Source organism: Gobio gobio (genome assembly GCF_949357685.1).
Source record: "Gobio gobio genome assembly, chromosome: 13".
Lineage (NCBI taxonomy): Eukaryota > Metazoa > Chordata > Actinopteri > Cypriniformes > Gobionidae > Gobio > Gobio gobio.
In genome coordinates, this window is record NC_137106.1 from 26,140,835 (window position 1) to 26,165,040 (window position 24,206).

The 24,206-nt window shown below is 38.0% G+C and overlaps 2 protein-coding genes across 2 annotated transcripts in view; both read right to left on the bottom strand.

Annotated features, from left to right (window-relative positions):
- kif20ba (kinesin family member 20Ba) overlaps nt 1-14,082 on the bottom strand; it is a gene marked incomplete at its 5' end in the record, with an annotated part of 34,816 nt that extends 20,734 nt beyond the window's left edge. Inside the window, 26 exons of the mRNA XM_079833930.1 lie at nt 258-434; nt 521-676; nt 775-893; nt 1,256-1,381; nt 1,514-1,574; nt 1,661-1,783; nt 1,867-2,005; nt 3,443-4,412; nt 5,136-5,283; nt 5,443-5,562; nt 5,709-5,758; nt 6,141-6,348; nt 6,501-6,630; nt 6,736-6,875; nt 7,099-7,359; nt 8,698-8,854; nt 8,937-9,083; nt 9,173-9,244; nt 9,342-9,453; nt 10,037-10,249; nt 10,354-10,405; nt 10,495-10,679; nt 13,110-13,248; nt 13,570-13,689; nt 13,806-13,895; nt 13,975-14,082. Of these exons, the coding sequence (XP_079690056.1) occupies nt 258-434; nt 521-676; nt 775-893; nt 1,256-1,381; nt 1,514-1,574; nt 1,661-1,783; nt 1,867-2,005; nt 3,443-4,412; nt 5,136-5,283; nt 5,443-5,562; nt 5,709-5,758; nt 6,141-6,348; nt 6,501-6,630; nt 6,736-6,875; nt 7,099-7,359; nt 8,698-8,854; nt 8,937-9,083; nt 9,173-9,244; nt 9,342-9,453; nt 10,037-10,249; nt 10,354-10,405; nt 10,495-10,679; nt 13,110-13,248; nt 13,570-13,689; nt 13,806-13,895; nt 13,975-14,082 (4,323 nt within the window). The remainder of the gene's footprint in view (nt 1-257; nt 435-520; nt 677-774; nt 894-1,255; nt 1,382-1,513; nt 1,575-1,660; nt 1,784-1,866; nt 2,006-3,442; nt 4,413-5,135; nt 5,284-5,442; nt 5,563-5,708; nt 5,759-6,140; nt 6,349-6,500; nt 6,631-6,735; nt 6,876-7,098; nt 7,360-8,697; nt 8,855-8,936; nt 9,084-9,172; nt 9,245-9,341; nt 9,454-10,036; nt 10,250-10,353; nt 10,406-10,494; nt 10,680-13,109; nt 13,249-13,569; nt 13,690-13,805; nt 13,896-13,974) is intronic.
- Nucleotides 14,083-15,136: 1,054 nt separating this feature from the next.
- ankrd1a (ankyrin repeat domain 1a (cardiac muscle)) lies at nt 15,137-21,513 on the bottom strand. The gene is made up of 9 exons (XM_079832961.1): nt 21,079-21,513; nt 19,204-19,383; nt 18,985-19,110; nt 18,774-18,881; nt 17,534-17,632; nt 17,339-17,437; nt 17,026-17,124; nt 16,100-16,198; nt 15,137-15,818 (listed from the first exon to the last, which is right to left on the bottom strand). The coding sequence occupies exons 1-9, from the start codon at nt 21,103-21,105 to the stop codon at nt 15,705-15,707; spliced, it is 951 nt and encodes a 316-aa protein (XP_079689087.1). The 5' UTR covers nt 21,106-21,513; the 3' UTR covers nt 15,137-15,704.
- Between the last annotated feature and the right edge of the window lie 2,693 nt (nt 21,514-24,206).

Here is a 24,206-nt window from a genome sequence, read left to right on the forward strand (position 1 = left end):
CTCAAGAAACATTTCTAATTATGATCAATGTTGAAAATGGTTGTCCTGCTTTTTTGTGGAAACCATATAAATTTCTTTCAGAATTTGTTGATGAATAGAAAGTTCAAAAGAACAGTATTTATTTGACATAGAACATCATACATGCCTTAACTTTCCATTTGAATCAATTTAATGCATTCTTGAAAATGTTTAAAAACCCCAAACTTTTTTAAAGAGTTTGTGTAGATGGTGAAATCTGTAACCGGCACTTCACTGACCTCTGGTGTTTGGGGGGTGTTACTGGACTGTAGGATCTTGATCTGTTGGTCTTTCTCTGCATTGGACATGATGAGTTTCTTCAGCTGAACTTCCAGAGCAGAGACAAGTGTGTCTCTCTCTTTTCTCCAGCTTTCCATCTTTTCCTCACGAGCAGCAAGACGTGCGGTCAGAGACTCCTAATTGACGCATCAAGAGAGTCATTCTCTCTTTAACTAAAAATACATGTCTGATGTTGTCTCTGGAAATACACACTGCTCTTTACCATTTCAGCCTGTTGACGGGCATGCCGTTCTCGATCATCAGCGAATCGTCTCATGTCCTGGTTCCTCCTCTCCTCAGCCTCTTTAGCCTGACCAATCAGAACCAGCTTCTCCTCCATCCACTTTCTGCGCTCTGTCTGGTGCTTCTCATTGGCCAACTACACACATGAACCCAGAAGAACCAAACTATAAGAACATGAGCACACATTTTGTCTTACAGTTGAAGAGAAATGATGAAAACATTTGGACACCAGACCTGTAAGCTCTCCTGGGCCTGATTGGTCTGTTGTTTGGCCTGTAAAACGTCATCAGAGATCGATCTAGAATCTCTCCTGTTCCTCTGTTCAGGCATTGTTTCTCTCAACCTCACCAATTCTGGAAATAAATACAGGTGATGTCCAAAATCAGACCATACTGAAAAACTAGGATTCAATATCTACCATGAAGGTTTTGGATTTTAAGGTTTTGAAACAAACAAACAAAATTATGATGAACAAGTATAAGTATTATTTAAGATTCTGCACTTATTCTAGGTCACTATCAAATAAATACATTTGTGACACTGGTCATGTGAACTTTTTTTTTTCTATTACATTAGATTAAGCAACACTGAAATACATGTCATATATACACATTTTACTTTTTTCTGTGTATAATCCTTTTTTTTTAATTGTATGATATATTATTACAGTACATTAATTTATCATGAATGCAATATTGTCCATGTAATCTCATACCCTGAGCGAGGTCATTTATCTGAGTCTCTCTGCTGTCCAGCTCCAGGTCCAGCTGTGCCTGTGTTTCCTCCTGTTCTGTCAGAGCCAAACGCATGTCTTCAATAACACGCTGGCGCTCTTGCAAATCTGCAGAAACCATCAACAAACATTGACATTCATAACTGTGCTGTTGCCACATATTTAATTAAGCACTTAAAAATAAATGGTATCCATTATTGCACACACTCATGCAGATGCATGCAAGTGAACAAAAGATACCTTTACATGCTTTCTGATAGAGCACCAGATTCTCATCGGACTTCGATTCAGAGGATCGTTCCTGTTTTAGAAGAAAGAGAAAATATTCAAGTCACATGGCAATTTTCTCTTTGTGGTTTTAGGTATTCATCGCTGTATGGTGCTTACAGCTTTCAGCTGGTTGATGATGCGGTCCCTGTTGGCAATCTCATTCTGAAGCTGCGCTTTAGTCTTTTCTAGATCACTGAGCTTCAGTCGTAGAGACTTCTCAGAATCTCGCATGGAGGAGATCTATATCAAACAACATAAGGAGCTCTGACACGTTTCGGCCCATACAGTAAAGATGTTTGAATGAGTGAATAGTGAGTTCTCACCTCTTTCTGGACCTGCTGAATCTGTTTCTTTGAGTCACCAAGTTTTTCACGAAGATCAGATGAATCATCTTCACGTCTGCGTAGATCAACAGCCAGACTACTTATCTTACACTCACTAGTTTTAATCTCCTCCTTTAACCTGAGAGATGACAACAAAAAAAAACACACACACAAAATGAATAATGAAACAAATCTGAGGCAAAAGTATTGATTAATCGTTGTCTGATTAATTGCCCAGTATTTGGGTAATTTTTCTGCATCATTAAATTATGTCTTCTTGAGTAATATGTTTTTCTTTTTTTAATCTTTCCCTTTGGTCAGTTCCAGAGTCTACTTTTTTTTCAATGAAGTTTGGTTCAATGTTGTATCAAATTATTTTCTTTTTACTTCCGCAAGGCGGTGTATATCTCATTTGCTACTAATAGATTTATACATTGGGATTACATCACCCACCCTGCTCTCTAGATATTGGCATCAGCTAATGAAAAATCTATGTAGGTCAACTACTAGTTAAAAGCTTTAAAAATAGACCATTAATCTGACAGAATAGTCTACATAATATTGATTACAAATATATACCTTTCGTGCTTATTCTGAAAGAACAAACAAACATCAAAAAAGGCTTTCAAACTACCAAAAAATAAATGTCTTTTTGTGTGTGGGATGATAATTAAGCCAACAAAAGCTGCAATCTTGTGCAATATCTTTGACAAATCAAGCAAGAGATTGAATTTCAGCCAATGAGGAACAAAATTTCAAACAAATCATCCGTGCTTATACAAAAGCTGCTAATGCCGAACACCATTAAAGTCAGTTCCAAAGACACAAATCTTTGATTTACAAGGAATCAACATTAAACAGCAATTTATTTCAATTCTAAGGACCATTTACAGGCAAATTTCTGCACCACTAGTAGCACCAAACAAAAAAATTATATATTACAATACAATTTTTGTATTTAAAATACTTTTTTTTTTTTTTTTTACAAAAATACATTACACTACATTCTAAAGTTTTGAAAAAAGTATTTTATGCTCACCTAAGGACTTCTGATCAAAACTACAATAAAAACGGTACATCTGTGAAATACAATTACGATTTAAAACAACGGTTTTCTATTTTAATATGTCTGAAATGTTTTTATTTATTTTGATGATGGCAAAGCTGAATTTTCAATAGCCATTATTCCAGTCTTCAGTGTCAAATGATCCTTCAGAAATAATTCTAATGTTATTATTAATGTTGAAAATAGTTTGTGGAAACCATATCACATTATTTTCATGGTTTCTTTGATGAAAAGAAAGTTTAAAGAACAGCATTCAATTGAAATAGGATTTTTTTTGTAACAATGTAAAAGCCTTTACGGTCACTTTTGATAAATAATAATTTCTTATGTATTAATTTCTTTTAACTGTTGAATTGTATTGGATATAAATAAAATACATGCAAAATACCAAAATAAAGAATTATGTGTTTGGCAACAGTAATTAATTAAATTGGACTGATTTTGTAAGGTGGTTTAATGTGACTTGTGTTTAAGGAAACTGTATTATAGTTCAGGAGGAAAATAACTGACCGGTTGATCTCTTCTTGTCTCTTCTGTAGCTCTGCATCTTTCTGAGCGATGGCCTCTTCTGCCACAGCCAGCAGCTCTCTTCTTCTCTCCACCTCCCTCCTGCGCGCCTCTTGCACCGCTTGTGTCTCCTCCTCCTCCAAACGATCCTGTGCTTCCTTCAGTCTCTTCTGCAGCACTGAGAGCTGAGCCTCCTTTGACGCTAGGTCTTTCTCCCTCTGTGCAAGTTCAGCCTCCTTCTCAGACAGCATGTTTATTTTGCTATCGATCTCCCTGCTTTTAGATCCAAGAGTGTTAGGGTTTGTCAGCCCCACCTCCCCATATTTAAGCCCATGCTCTTTAGACAGAAGTGCTGTATCATTGTTCTCCTCTTTCTGAAGGACTCGGACCTTCACCTCTAGTTCAGCTTTGACTCCACGAAGGGTGGCAACCTCAGCCTGCAGGTCAGAGTTGACTTTTTTGAGGTCATCATAGTCAGCTGATGTGTTTTTAGACTGAAGCAAAGCAAAGTTTTCAGCTTTCTGTTTCAGTAGTGTAATATCCTGTTCAAGAGTCACAATGTGTTTGTTCTTTTCTCCCAGTTCAAGATCTTGCTTAGCCATTTGTGATTTGGCAGAAGAAAGTTCTTGATAAACATCTTTTAAAAGTTCTGTAGTGTTGCTATAACTCGATACAACTCCTACCTTCAAATTCCTGCAATCCATTGATGTTGCCATAGGTTTGGTTTCCAAAGATGTCTGACACACCACTGATGGAATATGTCCTTGTGAAACTCTTTCTTCCAGTTTAGACTTCAGATCCTGTATGCAAACTTCTAATGTGTGGCATTCCTGCTCAAGATCTGTGATCTGCTTGTCTTTTTGTTTGGATTCAGCAAGGCAACACTCCAGCTGACCTTTGACCTCAAGAAGGGCGGAGTCTTGACACCCATTATCTGTAACATCATCTTGGATTTTTAAGTCCTCCAGGGGACCTATGAAGAATAAAGAACTTTGAAAACACTTGACATATATAAATATTTTTATATTGGTGATGTATCAGTGTGACAAGCAATAAAACAATATTTATGTGTGTGCTTAATATACCTGGTACAACCAGGTATTTCAAATGTATGCTACTGGCTTAGCAACAAAGCCAGTAATCAATTTAATCTAAAATGCACTATTCTTTACTTGCACATAGGGTGTAAAATTACATTTCAATTTTATTTAATTATGAAGATGAAAGAGGGGCATTTAAATATGAAATCACTTCAGTCTGAAAGTCTCCTGTTTATACACAGGAAGCACCTCATTTGTGCCTGGGATGCTTTGATACTATAATAACATTTATTTTACTCTTGTTTTTATTTTTATATGAAACTGAAGCATACCTTGCCCCCCTTATATGGCTTACAGTGCTTTTGATTTTGTGCAATGTTCTCCATGTGTAAAATAAATGTACTTCTTTATTCAGTTGAGCTCATAAAAACAATACACTTCACGGAAGTACTTTGAAATACAGGGCTTATCATGCACTGTGGTAACTTTAAAAAAAGTATTAAAAAACACCATTTATTATGATTATTTCTTTATGCTTGAGAGCCTTTTTCGGCCTTGGAGGTATCGTCGTCCTTTGACTCGATTCTCTCGGCCGGCCCCTCTGGTTGTGACAAAAGCTGGGAGGCACATTTCAGCACCTGGGGCGGAGTCTGTACCTTTCTTGAGTGGGGGCTGTCCATCAAGCCCCTCCCCTTCCTGACGGCGCTTTCTGGTTTCAGTCCGGGAGCTGAGCCGCTGCTTTGAGCAGGTACAATTCTGTTTCAGTTGGATGATCTCCTTTTTGATGGAATCAATTTGAGTTCTCTAGAAATCCGCAACAAAAGAAAGAGAAGAAAATGCTAAAATTTTAATTAAAATTTGGAGGGGAATGACACAATATAACTGATATTAAGCAGCAAAACGGCTTAATATCAGTTATTTATTTTGGCCATTTGAAAACAATGTCTAGATGTTCACACTCACATCCTGAGCCGTGTTTTCTACATGTTGGTCAAGAGTTGTCTGGAGTTTGGAAACCATCTCATCCTTCTGTCTGCACATTTCACTCAGATCCCATTCCCTTTGCCTGTGGCTCTCCAGAGCCTAAAAGCAGCAGAACAAGCCACAGCTTCACTACAAGATTTTTTACAATTTCTGAAGAAAGAAAGTGGCGCTTGCTTATGCAGAGGATGCATAATCCCGAGTCTGGACTTCATATTGCGTGAAACATGCCTCGGCCGCTGTTTTACCTTCTTAACCTCCTCCAGTTCATCTGACAGTCGGCTCTGGGTTTCCAGCTCTGTGAGGGAGTATGGGGCTTGGTGTTAGATCAAGTGATTAGGAAGCCTGGTAAGTTGGAGTATGAACACTAAGCAAGTGTATGTGGTTAGTTTTACAGTAAAAGCATCCGAGTCTCACAATACAGGGTTCCCACACTTTCTGGTCAATGAATTGCCATGACTTTTCCAAGGAATTTTAGAATATAAAAATAAATTCCATGACCTTTTAAGACTTAAAACATATTTTAAAATTCCTTAATATTTTCAGGTTCTCGAGAACATGGGGGACCCTATATTGTGAAAAAATGAACAAACAATGTGCAGAGGATGCACAACATATTTTAGTGGAAGTGTGCAGGTGGAGATTTGGTGTATGTCAGCTCATCTGCAATGGTTTCTCACCCTTCGATTTTAGTGACAACTGATTCTGAGTTTCACTAAGCAGTTCTGAAAGTTCTGGGACCTTTTTCTCAAGGTCATGCAGTGTTGTAGAGACTCCAGGGTCAGAGGTCACCAAGCAAGACTGGGCAGCCTGGGCATCCTGTCTGATTTCAGCCAGGTCATTGCTCATAGAGTCAAGCATGCTGTCTAGAGATACCCGGTTCTCCTCCTACATACAAATTCACAACTACAATTACTATTCCCAAAATAAATAAGATCATCTTACAAAGAAAGTATTTATGTTTGTTTGTTTATGAAGTTAATGCCATGTTAAAAGTATTTATGTAACCTTGAATATCTATTCTGAAAGCATATGTGAACCTCTGATTTTGTCGAAGCTGAAACCATGCTGTCATCCTCCACAGCTGTTTTTCCCACCAAGTTTTTGAGAATCTCCAGTCTCCGTTCACACCGTTCTTCAATCAGTTCCCTCTCTCTGGATATGCGCTCACTAAAATAGAAAAAGACACGGAAAGTGGTCTGGGTCATCATAAAGCACGACCTGCAATTTGTTATAATTACACATAATTGAGCATGGGAGCCTGTGATCTCTGACCTGTAATCTTCCTGCATCTGGGAAATCAGCTCAGAGAATTCTTTTGTAACTTCATCTCGAACACGTGCCTCGAGAGCTAAGTGTTCGGCTTTCTCCTTCCTCAACTGCTGCTGAATCTGCTCTATAAACTGCAGCTGGGCCTATACATATACAAAACACAAAACATATTGAAACAGAAACCTCACTGTATTACAGACATAAAAGCATGCAGCAAAAATATAATAATAATTTTGTGACCTATTTAGATTAAAAGCAAATAAACGCTTAAATGTCTTGTGTGACACTTGTTGAATGTATGGCTGATTAGGACAAAACCTAAAATCACCATAGATGTGACATATGGTGTAAGGTGCCAAATATCACCTCATAAACCTCTTTATCGAGCAGCACAGTCTCTTTCCCTTCTTCCTCGGCATCCAGTATGGTATCCTCCATTTCACTCCCCTCTTCATCCTCCTCCTCCTCAGTGTCAGAATCTTCCTGGACATCCTCAAGGCTGGGGTCCCATCGTACCAGCGAGCTGCGTCGCATTTCCCGCCGATCAACGTTGTTGATAATGAAGGAAACCTCTCTGGCACTCCTTTTCACCACCACTGGAACATTCTTAGTGGTGAGGACCACTACCTGAAAAACAAGACAGAACTGTCCATAACACAGCTACAAGTAACCATTCAGCATTTCAGCAGAGAAAAAAATAAACATTTCAGCATTTTTTTTTGAATAATGTCAAGAAACTTGACAAACAAACATGATGGAAAAACAAGAATACAGCCCTTTTAAAGGAATAGTTCTCCCAAAAATGAAAAATCCATAAGATTGTTCATCTTCACAACACGAATATATACAAGACATTTCTAATGAAACCTGAGATTTATGTCCCTACCGAAAAGTCTACAGAATCTTCTACGTTTAAAGTTCATAAACACATCGTAAAAATAATTCAAATGAATGGAGTTGTTTAATTCAGGATTAATTCTGAGGAAGAACCATGATTGCTTTATATGATGAACAGATTTAATTTAGGCTTTAATTCACATGCAAACATTGATCAACGCATGTACATAGAGCACATCAAATATGGTAAACAGAAGCTCAACTGTACAACCATATCACGTCTCTTTAGAAGACTTGGATTAAACCACTCTCCATTCAAACTGGTTTATTATGATCTTCTTCATTAACTTTCTGGCGCATTCAAGTTTTGGAATGGACTTTCAATGGAGGGACAGAAATCAGTCAGGTTTCATTAACTCTTTCCCAGGCATTTGAAATTTACATCATGACTCAACTCGTCCCTGCCATTGGCGGAATTTTCTGGCTTATACGATAGGGGGCGCTATTATACATCCTCTGAACGAGTACAGAATCGCCATATCAAAAGACATGTGATGAAGAAACAGAAGCAAGCAATAGCATATGCAAATGTAAAATTACACAATCAACATTAAACAGCATATAAATCAAATCGGCCTAATGTTATCAAATTAAGTGTCAACCCAACAGGAGGTATAGGACTGTGCAAGCTTTGGGGGTGTTGATGGACTCGATCTACTACTCCATCTATGTTTTGATCAACGTTCTGAATCTGATCCAGACGTAGTCTTGCTCAAAATGTTGCTTCTTTAATGAAACTTGCCCACATTCAAGTGTCAATAAAAGAATGCATGAAGCTAGAATAAAATGTGTTGTTTAAAAGCAGAGGGCCTGTTCTTTGTTTTGATCTATTGCATGTTAAGGGGGCCATGAAACTTTTGTGAAAATGGTCAAAAATGCTGGTGCTGGCTTTTTTTCAAAATCGCTTGCGGGAAAGAGTTAAAATATCTCAAGTTACATAAAAACTTAGAATATGAATGAAAGTCGCAGATGAAATGACATAAGGGTGAGTAATTAATGGTAATTTCCATTTCTGAGAGAACTAATGGTTTAATGAATGAGATACAGACATATTAGGACATTACATACCTTTTGAGCTACGGCAGAGAACTTAAGCACATTGAGTGTCTCATCATACATGGAGGCACACTGGTTAATGTTTACGATCATACAGGCTTTGCCACGGCCCGTAAAGTAGCCCTGCAGATAGTGAGTGAGTTTACTCTCCCTGAAAGGAATGTGCTGTCTGAAAGGACAAAATAAGAATGATTAAAAGACAAAGAAAAGGGAGGGGTAAAAAAAACAAAACAAAAAAAACACTTGCATACCTGGCCTGCTGGTTATTTCTGAGTGCACTGATGCATTTTCCCAGGCTGAGCAGAGAGGTGTTGATGTTTCCCGCCTCTTTTAGCCGTTCACCTTTATTTTGTGTCTTAGCACATCGCTCCGATCCTGCCAGATCACACAGTGCCAGTCTGGAACCAGAGTACATATTTTTACAAACTATTCTGAAACACAACACGAACACCCTGCAGAGAGTTCAGATCAGAACACACAGACTCACTCGCTGACTGACTCCACTCTGGGTATTCCCACATCGTCCACCTTCAGGATCCGGACAGAGAAAATACTGTGGCTAAAAATCAAACAAAGAGGGACATAAAGTCAGAATAACAGATCAATACAGAACCCACTGCGTTTAAAACAGATAAACACCAGGAAGGAATTTGTACCTCCTGCTAGAGAGCAGGTTGAGTTTAGTGCTGGAGATGCTCTGATTCCTTTTGCCCAGTTTCATCACTTTTAAGGCTTCATCAGCACTGCTCACCTGAACCCATTTCAGATCTGGAAAATAAACAAAATAAATAATTTAATAAATAGTCAGCAACAACGCAATCTGCATAGGCTACACACACAGTTTTCTTAATCAACCAACGGAATCACCTATGGAAATACTATTATAGCTACATTGTTTTTTGTTACTCTAGCACCAGCACCTGGTCAGTTTTAGCTATTACACATTATTTCCAAATAAAAAAACTCAGAAGTCACTCCAGTACATTAAAATTAACCTATATAGAATTGCTTTTTGGAATGATATAATGAAGAAATGTTGCTGTGTAATGTTCCTTTAGCTCAAACAGTACTTGGCAATAGAAACGCCAAAGTCATGAGTTCCATTCCTAGAGAATGCATGAACCGATAAAACATGAAATTAAGATGCTTTGGATTACAAAATGCATAAAAGGTCAAATGTAAATGAAGATCCACATTATTGCATTCCCACCCTAGCCTTACAAGCTAATTTTGTTGTTACATGCAAAACTTTACTATATCAGGGTTAATCTTTTACTTGGATGCACCATCAGCTCCATCTTAATTTACTGAGAGAATAAACAGTAAATTACAGAAGCAGGTGCTCCTTTACCTTTGATGAATGAGTTTCCTTTGACGTCTTGACAAAGGCGGAGGTTAGTTCTCCGTGAAGCATTGCTCGCATGCTGTTCTAGCAAGTCGTGGATGTTCTCATTGTAGATCTCGCAGAATGAGACCCAAATAGAAAACTTAGTGTGCATGTCCATATCCATAGCCAAACTCCTCTCATTCACTGCAGAGCTTATGTCACAGAGAGTGGAACCATCTAACAGGCAACCAGAAAGTTGTTTCAGCCAGACAAACAATATAAACAGACAGCCAAGCACAACCTTAGAGATGTAGATCCTAGCTGAAAAATTCTCTCTTTACCTTCAAGATCAGACTTTGAGCTGTGGCAAGACATATTCTTCTGCGCATCAGTCTAAAGAGAAGATTAAAACTAAAGATTCAGTCAAATGAAACACCCCTGCAAAAGATGAGGGTGTTGAACTCATTATGACATTACTGTACCTCTTTGAAAAGCTTGAACAGGTTGCGTTTGCCAGCTGCTTCCTCATTTTGCTGCTCTTTGGTGAGTCTGATGAAATCGCGGCACCTCTGGGGTTTCAAGCACATCTGAGTGAAGATGCGACCATCCAGACTACTGAAGATCATGTTGAGGGAAAGAGGCAAGATGCCTGGATCTGTATCCGGACCTAATACATAAACACACAATCAGGGTATTATGCTTGAATTTGAGCACTGTTAAATTTAGCACGAAAAGCATATGGTTTGTTTTTACAAACTCATAATTTTTGATCAAAATGTCATAGCTCATTATCTAGTGAAACGTCAGAATTATCTCTGATGGTGTATGCGGGACTTTTCCAATCAATTAGACTGCTAAAAGTCCCAGCCCTTATTTTACAGTCGACCACAAGCTTGCATTCAGACCAAAAACCAGAAGAACCAAGTCCTCCTCACACCGTTTTTTTATTTTCGATACAGAAGAAATTATCTGTCGCTACTTCCAGGGCTGTACCGCAATATTTGTTCGGTGGGTTGGTATTCGAATTTAAATTTTGGGAAATTCGAATATTCTGGTTTCTTTTCTACCTTCCACACACCTGGCATTCCCCTCGAAACGGTTCTCATTCACGCTTGAATATGTTTGCACAATAAAATCTGGCGAAACACAATACTCTTTTTTTTTTTTTTTTTTTACAATTATCTTATAGCCTAGCCACAGTTGAATAGGAACCCAACCTCGTACTTATACTTAATGAATATATTTGCTTCTTCTTAGCCTAAGTTTTCCCTGCAACAGAGCGCACAACTGCACAAGCTTATATGGATGAAGCGCATGCCTGAGCTTGCATTCTCGGTTTGATCAAAATGTATTAGCCTTTTTACACGTTAGGGATGTGACGGTGAGAACATTTTCCCTCACCGTTACATTACAGTGCTGCACTGTGCAGCTGTGAACGAATGATGTAGCTGATTTTTACTACTATAAAATATCCTATAGTATGGGCGGTGTCGCGGTGGGCAAGTGATGTAACCGGTGTTATGCCTGAACACCGGTAAGAGCGACCATCGCAGCAAGCCTAATATTACCCGTTATTATCAATCTAAATTAATTTACTGCGAAATATAGGAACTTGTTACTGGGACGTAACAGAACTGTATGTTTTGTATCACTAGTGCAGTGTCCATTCTCGGAGCATATAAGCCCTGCCCGCATGAGGCACGCCAGAGTCCTGCACGGGTCCATTTTTGGAGACCCGCCCCCGCCTGTACCCACAAAGTTCAGCACCAGATCCGACCCGTCACCCTAGATAATATCCGCACCCGCCCAGACCCTTTAATATTTGGCCCGTTACCCGATCCGTGCCCGCGATAAATTACACGCTAAAATCATTCCAATTAAAGTGCTTTATTTTTTATCTCGCACCTCTTTCAACATCACAACAGCGTCATGAATGGGCTAACAAAACAGGCTAAAGTGCGCTTTGTTTTGCGCCATTCAAGTAGCCTACCATCGGCACCTAAATAGGCTATGGAACCTGATAACTATACGCAAATAGACCTATTAATGAAAAGAGAAAAAAAAGAACGAGAAAAAACACAACCTGAGCCTGTCGCTCACATACAATAGCCTGCAGGCCTATGCCTATGCATTTACTTTCCCTTAAGGTTACTGTGCAGGAAAAGGATATCGTCCACAGTCCCAGGTTTAAGTTGTGTTCTCTGTTCTTAAATTACAAATCCAGCTGTGGAAAAGTCTCTCTCACTCGCAGCGCTCGATGCTGGGATGGAGAGAACATTCCGCGCATCAACAAAAGTCGCACTGTCGCAGTGGTGGTGACGTAATGGGTCAAATGTCATATCGTTGTTGCATATGTGTAATGGTAATTTAGACATACAAATATTGCACATATATTTCATCCGCGCTACTACCCGCCCGCAAGGATTAATTATGCGCCCACATCCCCGCCCGTGAATTTTAGGAATGTCACAATCCACCCGTTTTAGCCACTTTTATGCGAGTACCTGACCCGTTGCAGGACTCCAAGGCACGCCACTTCTCCAGATTCCTGCCTTTATTAGAGAGAAGAATATGTTCAACCCCCTCCCACCGAATATTCGGTGTTGATTACTACCGAAGCTCAAACAATGGTACTCGGACCACCCCTAGCTACTTCTGTTTCATTGTGACTTTAATAACAAAGATCATCAACACAAACCCTATTTTACAAGGTTGGTCTGATCAAAACAAATCTTAAAAGGGTTTGGTCACCCAAAAATAAAAATTCTGTCATTAATTCCTCACCCTCATTTCGTTGCTCTCGGATTTCATCAAAAATATTTGTATTTGTGTTCTAAAGATGAACGAAGGTCTTACGAGTTTGAAACGATACCAGGGTGAGTAACTAACAACAGAATTTAAAATTTTGGGTGAACTAACCCTTTAATTTATAGACCCTTATACACATACCTGGCCTTTACTGCGAAACATTCATTAGGCGCACACTACTTTAAAGAAAATTAAATCTTTATAATCTTTAAAATATAGCTACTTTTGCTTCTTTTTGACATTATGTCGATTACAAAAGAAAATTATTAAGTCCAAAAATGATACAAACCTAAAAATGTGAAGGTCTTCCCAGCATTGGTGACACCGTATGTAAAGACCAGAGAATTTTGTCCCTCTAGCACATCCATTACAAGACCCTTCACTGTGCCATCAAACATATCCTTCTGTGTAGTGTCTGGACCATAAACCTACAAAAACACATTCATATGCACATTTTATTAGATTAATGTGTCATAATTAGCAAGTTATGACCATGACTCAAGACTCAAGTAGTTCAAAAACAGAGGACTATTTTTTTCCAAAGATAATTCTGATGCACATTTTATTAGATTAATGTGTCATAATTAGCAAGTTATGACCATGACTCAAGACTCAAGTAGTTCAAAAACAGAGGACTATTTTTTTCCAAAGATAATTCTGAAGATTCAAGTTATTCAGGGTTGTCAAAAAAGTACTAGCTCATACAATCATTCACGATCTCTAGACTGTGTGCTGATGGGTCTGCTTGCCTGAGAAAACTGGAAACGTTGAGCTGTAACTGGCACTGATTTATCACTGAGTCTGGCAGAGAGAGATGATCGTGGAGCTTTGAGAAGCACAGTCTCTGGAGGCTGAATGGCCACACAGTCCTTTAAAAGCACAGAAAAAGGCACACCCATATCAAAACATTTCTACATTTGGGTTTTCATTTCGGGGTGCTTGAAATGTGTGAAATATGCCTGAACAATTTCTTCCGTATTCTCACCTGTGATTCTCCATTATCAAACTCAGCAGCTGAAAATGGTCTTATTCTAAGATAGACCTTCAAATGCTCCTTCTCCAGGTCAGAAGGGTCCTTCAAAAGGAATATCAAGGATCAAACCATTTCAGTTGAGCATTTCATAAGTCATTGTTTATAAAGTCTGTCATCTTACCTGGAAATCTGAACACTCGCTGAACTCTGAGGACAGATTTCTCCTTAGATCTTCCACAACCATCATCTTCGGTCTTGCCAGATCATCCTTTAGCCCTGATTCCATCATCCTGCTCTACAGAAGCAGTTAAGAAAACATAAAATAGGAGGATGAAATAACAGCCTCTAATAAACAGAGAACAACTTGTTCACCCTTTTATCACATCTGATGCGACCCTTTGACATTTGAAAGGTCACACTTATTTTTTACACCTTTTCAATTATCTTACGTATATTTTAATAGACAATTTACTAATGTAAACGTTGTATAATAAAGTAAATCTGAGAAAAAAACAATACCAGGACCCTCCCAAACTCACAACCTCATTGAATAAACATTAAACACAGCTAATAAGAACAGGTCAACAAAGCATGCGCATTAAAATAAGTTAATCGAGTTGACTTACAGGGCTGTCAAAGGATAAAGTGTGTGTGTTATATTGCTTTTGACTTCGTTACTAAGTTTTATTTGTGTTGTCTCATCTCCCACCCTGTAGCGCGTACTTATTTTCAAATTCCACCAATCGGATAAGCGAGAGCAACAGCAAAGGCTGCTGGGAGGGCGTGCTCGTGCATGTCAAAGTGGCGTTTTAAATGCGCAGAAGTTCGATTTGCGTGACCAGCTGCATAGATATGTATAGGTAGATTTCACATTCGATTGCTCCAGACACGTCGGCGCGCCCGCCATCTTGGAACGGTCAGCGAGTCGTCACTCTCAGTAATAATATGATGCTACAACATCGCGCAGCTTCTGGTTGTGAATGTGAACCCACCGATATTTAAATTCTCGAAGAAATGTGCTAACCTTGTGTTGGTAATAAGAGATAAAATGTACAAGACAGAAGCTAAAAGAAGAAACAAGTGTACCCAAAAGTTAATTAAATTATTAAGAACGTCAAGCATGGCACATATTTTAGATGTTTTGATCACTTTCTCATTAATATATCTTGAGACTGAGCATTAAAATGGGCCTTTTCAGTTTGTGTATTTAAATGTATTCAAGTAAAACCTCCCAATAAACAAAAGTAAGTTTATGCCGAAATCGTCCATATTTTTGTAATCAATATAAAAACCAAAAATGTCATTTTTTAAATGTTTGTTATAAAAAAGGTGTAAACACATAGTGACACATACAAAAACACTTTATTCACATATGATTAAAATGATTCACAATTACATTTACAAAACACATTTCATAACAGAAGCCCATGTACCCGGTACCAAGTCTTTCACAAATCCAGTCCAAAATCACAAATCAATTACAATAATAATATCCATCATAATAAACATTCTCAGACCAGCAATTCACATTCTGTTCTATTTCTGAAAACGTATAGTTCGGTCTCTGTCTAGGCATTTTCCCAGTAGATCAAACAGTCATGGACATTTTTCAAATTACATTTTTTTTTTTTTTTTTTATATTCAATAAATACACTGAACAAGCAAACAAACATCCAACCAATCACACATGTTCATGTCTTGTGTCACTCCCTCAAAAAAAATTATCTCAAAATCAAGCGAGACAAGTGATAAAACAATATTTACAAATAACCTTATCAATATTTCGAACGCTCAATCGCCAGCAATTAGCGTCATCATTATGTAAATTGAAAAGTTCGTTTTTATTGTTTACCATGAAAGAAAGAAAGAAAGAAAGAAAGAAAGAAAGAAAGAAAGAAAGAAAGAAAGCATTCAAAACAAAAGTTGTACATCTGGCTTTGGTGCTTCCTCTTCATTAAAGTTATTCAGGATGTTTTTTACACCTTTTTGCCATGAAAGCAGAGTCTCCAATGGTGTCTTTCCATCCTGTAAAAGACAGATACTTTTAGGATACATCCATTAAAAATATACCTATTCAAACCGATATAAAATTGTACAACTAAGGCTTCCAAGGAGTATGAGACAATTCTTTCATTATTGGCATGTCATCTTTTTTTGCATATCTTGCTTTTTAAATTTGATATTGTGGAGAGTCAGGCAGCACTGGGGCATTAAACATAATCCTGTAGTGACTCAATCTGTCTAGAGGGCACCATGTAAATTTCAACTCGTACAGTAAAGATTGTATGCACCCTGATTGAACTTACATTGTTTTTGGCATTTAGACTGGCTCCATACATCATCAGCAGTTGTATCATTTTAAATCTATTTATCCTCACTGCGTCGTGCATTGGTGTGTCTCCATCCTACACAAACACAAAACATTAGCACTAGAGAAGAAAGCAACATGTGGGACAATGCATTGCTAATATTAAAAATCTGCTATTTAAAATGTTTCAAAAATGCTTTTTCTCAAGACCATAGCGTCATGTTAACATTTAATTATTAAAATTACCATATTAAAGTGCCCCTATTATGCTATTGTAAAGGTTCCTAATTTAGTTTCAGAGGTCTCCGACAACAGGTTTACATGCATCCAAGGTCAAAAAACACTTTCATTGTCTCATAATATACATTGCACATCACCTAATTTCTCAAAGAGTCGTAAAACGGTTCATTCGAAGATTTAGTCTTTAATCTGCTCTGACTGATCAGACGGCTCAGTCTGTTGTGATTGGTCTACTGCTTACAGTGCTTGTTGGAAACCAAACGCCTATAACCATATTTGATTTTCCATCAGCACTTGTAAACACAATATGAACAGTAAAATACCATATCAGTTCAAGCCTGAGTCCTCATCCTGTGGAAGTGCATTTAAAGTGGATTTGCAGGATTAAAAACAGCGACAACACGAACCAAACTCGTCCAGGCCTCAGCTACAACTACAGTATTTGAGGCTGGGTCAAAGTAGACGTTGTTCGCAGATAGCCAATGACGAACATATGTACATTTATGCAAATGTGTTACATTGTTACGTAGGTTTGTAACAGGAAGTAAGACTGGAACTTCAGTTCAAAATGGTTTCTTTTTTTTAGGAGATAACTTTATTTGTCGTGCACTTTAATCTTTAAAACATAATAGTGGCACTTTAAAGCTTTTTAATGTTATGGAAATGTGCAAAAATAATTCTTACTCTGTCTTTAGCGTTTACATCAGCTCCACAGTGAATGAGATGCTCAGCACAGTCGTAATGTCCCGTCCGAACTGCAACATGGAGGGGAGTGCTGCATAGCTGAAGATACACAACAAGAGTTTTAGTTAGTGCAAACTACAGTGCCAGTCCAGAGGCACAAATTGAAAACTTTAAGCACAAGAAGGATAAATAATGCTTTATCATTGTTTGCTACAGAAACTTTAGCATGTAAAGCATTAGAATGATTTGTGATGTTATTATCACAGTCTAAAGACCATCTGGTGTCATACGTCCACAGGAGCTTTATATCTACCTTGTCTCTAGTGTTGAATTTGGCTCCTTTATTGAGAAGTAGCTCAAGGGCAGGCAGGCTTCCACCTCTACAGGCCCAGTGCACAGCTGAAGCATCCAGCTATAAACATATGATAGAAAAGTTGCATCTTAGAATTATAATATAAAATCTTGTAGCACTGGTATAAATAACGGTCACATCAGCCATCTGTGCTACCTTGTCTTTTTGATCCATGGATGCTCCACTCTCCAGGAGCTTCTGCATGATCTCTGTGTGACCTTGTGCACTGGCTTTATGCAGAGCTGAGCGCTTAAACTGAGAGAAAGAGAGAGAGAGAGAGAGAGAGAGAGAGAGAGAGAGAGAGAGAGAGAGAGAGAGAGAGAGAGAGAGAGAGAGAGAGAGAGAGATAAAGTGAGAGTCAGTGGTGTTACTGTTAACCAAAAACTAAACTAATTGAAATGAAATGAAGAGAGAAAAAATAATATATAAATATTAGGTAAATAACTAGGGGGAAAAAAATCTAAAACTAAAGCCGAAATAAAAATACATTTACATATATTTATATATAAACCTAATAAAAATGACAAGAGCACACAACGAAATTACTAAAACTTAAACTAAAATGAAAACTGAACATATAAAAATAATGTGTACTTTAAAGGTGCACTATGTGACTTTTCCATCTGCTAGAGGTCACCTATTCAAAACAAAGGCGTAGTTTGATGACGCCACGTCTGAGCGCAGAATCTTGGGACATGTTGTCTTCACCTTACAGCCGGTGGAAAAGAATCAGGATAGGACTCGGGCAGAAATCATGTTCATGGACGTGATTATTAACGTTACTGTAGTATGAAGCAGAGCAGGACCGCTGGAGTGATTGTTAATAAGATGAACGCAACACACGCCTCGCGGCCGCGGGACTTTTATTATGCCACAGTTGCCGGCACCACTTCCGCTTTTCCGGTCATGAGTATGAGGTAACGCAACTCTGTTTATCATATTAGACACATCTGAGTGTGTTAATGATGTTATGACGTTACTCTGTGCATTCGCTCGGCGGCTGCTTTGACACTTGTTCACACTGCAGTTTGAGTAAAGCATTTCTGCAAAATAAAACCGGAAACCAAGGGGAACGCAGATATGATGTCATCGACAGGCGACGCCCTCACACGTCCCGGTTCCTCGGTTAAAATAGCTATTTTCTCACGATTTACGAATAGTTGGAAACATTTGGGATATTGGAAGTACTCAATTGAACAAAATATATAACACTGGCCTAATGATTTTTGGATGTTTTACTGCAAAAATGTTACATAATGCAGCTTTAAGACTATAACAAAAGCATATAAATACTACTAAAACTGGTGAGGGTTTAATATGTACTGGAACACGCAGCACATCCAAAGTAAAGATGTGTGTGAGATGTGTGTGTGTGTTTTTTGTGTTACACACTCACATGATCACAGGCATTGGGGTCTCCACCATCTGATAAATATTTCTCAACAACAGGTAGTTTATTCTCTGTGACAGCCTTTAAGAACAAAGCCTGGTCCACTGTCTCAGGCTGAAAAAAATGTTAACCAATAATTACATCTCAAATCTGTACATTTTAAGGCTTCAAAGTGAAATAGCAGTATTTGTAGTGTATTATAGAAAGAGTTCCTTACCAGGATATCAGGCTCTGGCTGTTTCTTTGCCACTTGAATCTTCCTTTCCTTTCTCCTCTTCCTCAGCTCCAAAATGTTAAAGAGGTCTTCTACAGTTTCTAGTTTTAACTGTCCTGACGGGTCAACCTAAGAAAAATAAAAAGACAAATTTTTTTTTCATTGTTACTGGGCGGAAATGTTAAGCCATGTTCACGTTCATCAAGTTGTATTCATTCTTACATTGAGTTTGAGCTTCTCTTCGCTCAGTTGAATGTCTTTCTGGGAGGTGTCATTCAGGTCCTGTTGTGTCTGAACACCATCCTGTTTCTCCTGAATGATGCTGGTCTCATATTCTCCTGCAGCGAATGCCTCTGCACAAGCACCTCCTGCCACCTTTCCCTCTCCTCTCTTCCCGGTGACCTGTGATTGGACAAGACACCCATTAGTCTTGGATTTCGTATGCAATGAATGGAAGTCAATGGAGCACAAGCATCTGTGGTCTAGTGTGTCCACAGCTTTTACACACACTCAGTTTCAAGGATCGAGGATTGAACAGAGAAAGAACAAGTGTCTAGTTTAAAGTAGATGTAATTTAATTCAGTGATTGTGTGGGTGGGGTGGAGGGAGTGTTCAGCTGTTTTGAGAACCTAAAAAAATAAATTACACACATTTCTGTCGTTTAAAATAGGAAGACAGGCCCGTGCAGTTGGTTATTCTAGACATCCTGGAACCTTCTTAATCGCTGACAGATATTTAATAACACCACATCACTCCCTCCCCCTGTATATCACACTCATTCTTTCTTTTTTCTCTTTCATGCCTTCACTTCTCTTATTTTCTGTAATGCATTTTCCGTTTCTTTTATTATTTATTTCTTCCATTTCGCTAAAGAATATGTAACGTTTTATCTCTCTTATTTTTCTTTTATTAATTTTCTTTCTCTCGTGTTCTTTATTTAATGTAATTTCTTTTTCTTAGGCTCTTCATTTATTTCAACAATAGTTGTATTATATTGTAATTGTGAGCAGTGTAATATATTATTATATCAAATAATGCTATATCTTTATTAATATATTTAATTAGCTTTTTTCAGCATTAATTTTAGTTTAAGTTTTAGTCATTTTGTTATCTGTTTTTTATTGTATTATTTTATATATGTTTATTTTAAATATGTTACAGGTTTTTTGTCTTTCCTACAAGAATATGCAAGCATAAACTGAGCATTTATTGTACATTTTATGTTGTGTGTGTTCTTTAAAATATATAAAATAATATTCTTCAAAGCCATTTAAATCTTGTAGTTAGTTCATAACATGCACTATGTTACCTCAACTTAAATAAATGCATGGCTGCAAGTTAAAAATTCTAAACTAAGTTGCAAACGATATTTTGTTGAGTTCTGTTGACATAATGTTGATCATTACATTAACTTAAAGAGATCCACACATGAAAATTCTGTCATAATTTATTCACTCTAAATTGTTGTAAACCTGTATGGGTTTTTTTCTTCTGAACACAAAATAAGATATTTTGAAGAATGTAGGTAGTTTCTGGTGCCCATTGACTTCCATAGTTTTTTTTTTCATACTATGGAAGTCAATGGGGTCCAGAAAATGTTTGGACACTCATTTACTTCATATTATCTTCCTTTATTTTCAACAGAAGAAAGAACTTAGAACATGTTTAGACACAACTTGGAAGTTTTTAATTTTTGGGTAAACTATCCCTTTAATATTGTGTGTCATTTAAACTCAAAATGTTTAGCTTTAATTGGTTTTATTATTAAGGTGTAGCATTAATCTTATTAAAATTAATTTGGGCGTGGTGGATTTCTAGTTTCCAGCATGTTTTGCACCGGACAGAATACATTTTAAAATTAAGTGTTAATTTTTTTAATTTTTTTTAGTAAACACGTTAAAGTTAGGGTTTGATGCTAAATTGGTTTATTTACAAATTATTAAGTTCTTCTAACTAACTTAATATAGTTTGTTGGTTGAACATAATTTAATTCGTAAAAGAAAATTATGCAAACGGTTGAGCCAACAGTAGCTAACACATAATTTAAGTGTCAACATTAAAATGAGAAAGGACTGCATGCATCACCACAAAACTTACCAGCTCTTCAACATGCAGCAGTCCCATGTCTGTGATCTGGAGTTCGCCTTTAGCTCTCGGTTGTGAGTTTTGCTGTAAGGTTGTCAGTGGTGAGCGATGTAGCTCTCTTTGTGATTAATAAGAGTCCCAAAAGCGATCGGTGTTGCCTGCTTAGCTCCCTGATGGTCTGTGCATCTCCTCTCCATCACCTCCCATATATATTGTTCCAGACTCTGGCGCCGACCATAAAAAAGTTAGATCATATTCCTTACTTTCACTCCCCCTCTTTCACCGCCCACAACATACCAATGGCGCGAGACACCTCCATTCATGCTTCCCGCACCTCTCCTGAATCTCGCGCGAATGATGACTGCACAAGCCAGGAACGCGCGGCTTCTGTTCTGGCATGGATGGCTCGCGTTTACCAGTAGCTACTAGCTCCAGATTCGCAGGCCTGACCTGCGACCACTAACACGTGGGCAACAGGTGCACGACGGCATGACTGCATAATCTATTCTGCGCGTGAGAAAAGCAGTAAAGTATGACGAGGCCTTTTTGTCAATTATAGTTACTAACTTTTCAGGCCTGCTGCTCCAATGAATATTTCTCAGGGTAGGTCTATTTTTTAATTCAGCTTCTGTTGCATACACTTATATAGATAGGGTATGGTTACACTACATGGGGTCACAAATGGTTAACTGCAGTTTCACTGTCTATTTTATGCTTTTCAGTTAAATTTAGATAAAATAAAATAAAAAACATTTATATTCAAGGACATTTATTTATTCTTGTGCTCTCTGTTTTCACATGGGCTCTTTTTAGTGCTCATGTCACCATGCGCTCTTTTGCAATTGAGAGCTTTTAACACTCGCTATATTTAATGGCCGTTATAATTCATGCCTCCATTGTAACAAATGTTCAAAAATAATGTGCCAGTCTGTGAAGTTGTGCAAGTCTGCCGTGAGCATGACGGGTATTGAATGGTGTTTGTGAACTTCCTTTCACATGACAATACTGTCTGGTGACATTGGCTTTTAATAGCCTCATGGTAATGACAGAATGACATGTTTGAGACACCTTTTCACCTCTTATGGACAGAGAGCAATATGTACAGATAAATCTGAGCTGATGTCATCCGTCAACAGCCGTGTTTTTGCAGGTGCATGTATCTGTAAGGCACTCATAACCTTCAGACATAAGCTGAGCAGGTGCAGAATTGCAAATGGGTGTGATCACTCATACGATCAGTGATACATCTTAAGTTTACTGTAAAGAGTGAGGAGCTCAACCAGTCCATCAGCCATAAATTAAAATCAGTCGCAAGATGATTTGCAATGGTGTTTTCCATAAAAGGAGACACTTAGGCCAGGGCACTGTCTAGACCTATATCTGAGAGATACCAAAGGTCATGACTCAAGATGACGAAAGAGTGACTAATGCTTTCAGTTTGAAGTGTCTTGCTCAGGGTTACAAGGCTGGATTGCCGTTTGTGGGGTTCAAACCTTCAACCTTCTTACCAATCTCAACCACAACAACAAAATCAGCCACTCCAAGATGTTCTGTGATTAAACGGAATAAATACATTTTCTACAGTTATTGACAAACCATAATAAATTATCTTGTGCTTTTTTGTTTACAAAATTAAGGGAGTACATAAAAATAATCCAAAAGCTTTTTGTTTAGGCCTACTTTTACTCTCCCCAATGGTAAGCATAACAGCTTAAAAGTCAGCTTAAAAATGATTGGATCATTATGGCAGTGATTATGTTTCTAGCATGTTAGGGTAGGGACACACCAAACTAACGCCAAAGAACTAGCGCTGATGAAAGGGGGAAAAACAGCACCTGAACACACCAAAAGGACTACAGGCGAACGCGCATTCTGCGCCTGCGTGTGAAAGAGATAAATGTCTATTTTATCAGATATATTCGTCATTCAAAAAGGGAAAGTGAAACAAAGACTGCAGGTATATAAACCATAAACGATAGCACACGTACGTCTGCAAGATGTCTGTTAAAGATCGCTTCATCTGGAAAGAGATCCTTACTCTCTGATGAATGAAATCTGACTCCTGCTGCGTTTGTGCTGCGACTCTCTTTCGGCTCATGCTGTATTAGTCAGACACGTTCAGTTTTTCATTGTAGAAAGAAAATGACTGTGGGGGCAACCGGTGATGTAACCGGTAGGTGTGGCTTGGGAGTGGCCTCGTAGGGCAGCGAAGCAAGTGCATTCTGGGAGTTGTTGTCTTTCATCCACATGAGCCAAAAATAAATTTTCTGGCTCTTCTCAATCTAGAAGGCACCAACTTCTAAAATAATTTCACATTTCTACTAAATAAATGACCCAATTTAAATACACATTCATCTTTCCAGCGGTGAAGTATCCCTTTTACTCTAGCTGTAAACTACATCTTGCATTGCAGCATTTTTTTCCATCTCATAAATGGTGCACTGGTAAAAAAAAAAAAAAAAAAACGAATTTTCTCTGATATTTAGAATGAAATTCAGACTGCATGAAGATGCGTTAATTTTCAAATCGCCTCCAGCCCTCGCAATGCTTTCCATGCTGAATTAGTCATTGAATTATAGCTGTCAATCTGTCAAACTAGGTTTTTAAGGCATAACCCCACATGTTTTCATACACAATTGTATGTGTGTCTGTATATTGACAGTTTAGTTAAATTTAGCCATTGGCTTTGTGGGTGTCTCTAATAAGGGTTATTTACGGGGTGTTACTAAGTGTATATGTGTCAGTATCACTGAAGGCTTGTAGGGATTCGGAGCTCTAACCCACTAACCTTGGCAAATGGCTTCTCTGGCAAGTGATTGCATATGTGCAGCACATGCAACAGCTGCCTAAGTTATTATTGATATAGTGAAGATTTTTATTTTTGTGGATCCAAACAGGCACTACACCAGAATAACTGCCCCTCCTCAGAGTTTAGATTAGCAGGATGTACAAACACAGCCTCTTCCCTGCCTGCATGCATACATGCAAACATACTCAGAGACATGTAGAGTAGCCTATGATTTAATAATCATAAAGAAACATGCATGAATATATTAAATGAACACAATAAGAAAATAACACATAATGTTCTGCTAAAAAAAATCAGTTACTAAAACAAATGGCTATTTGGAATTCTTATT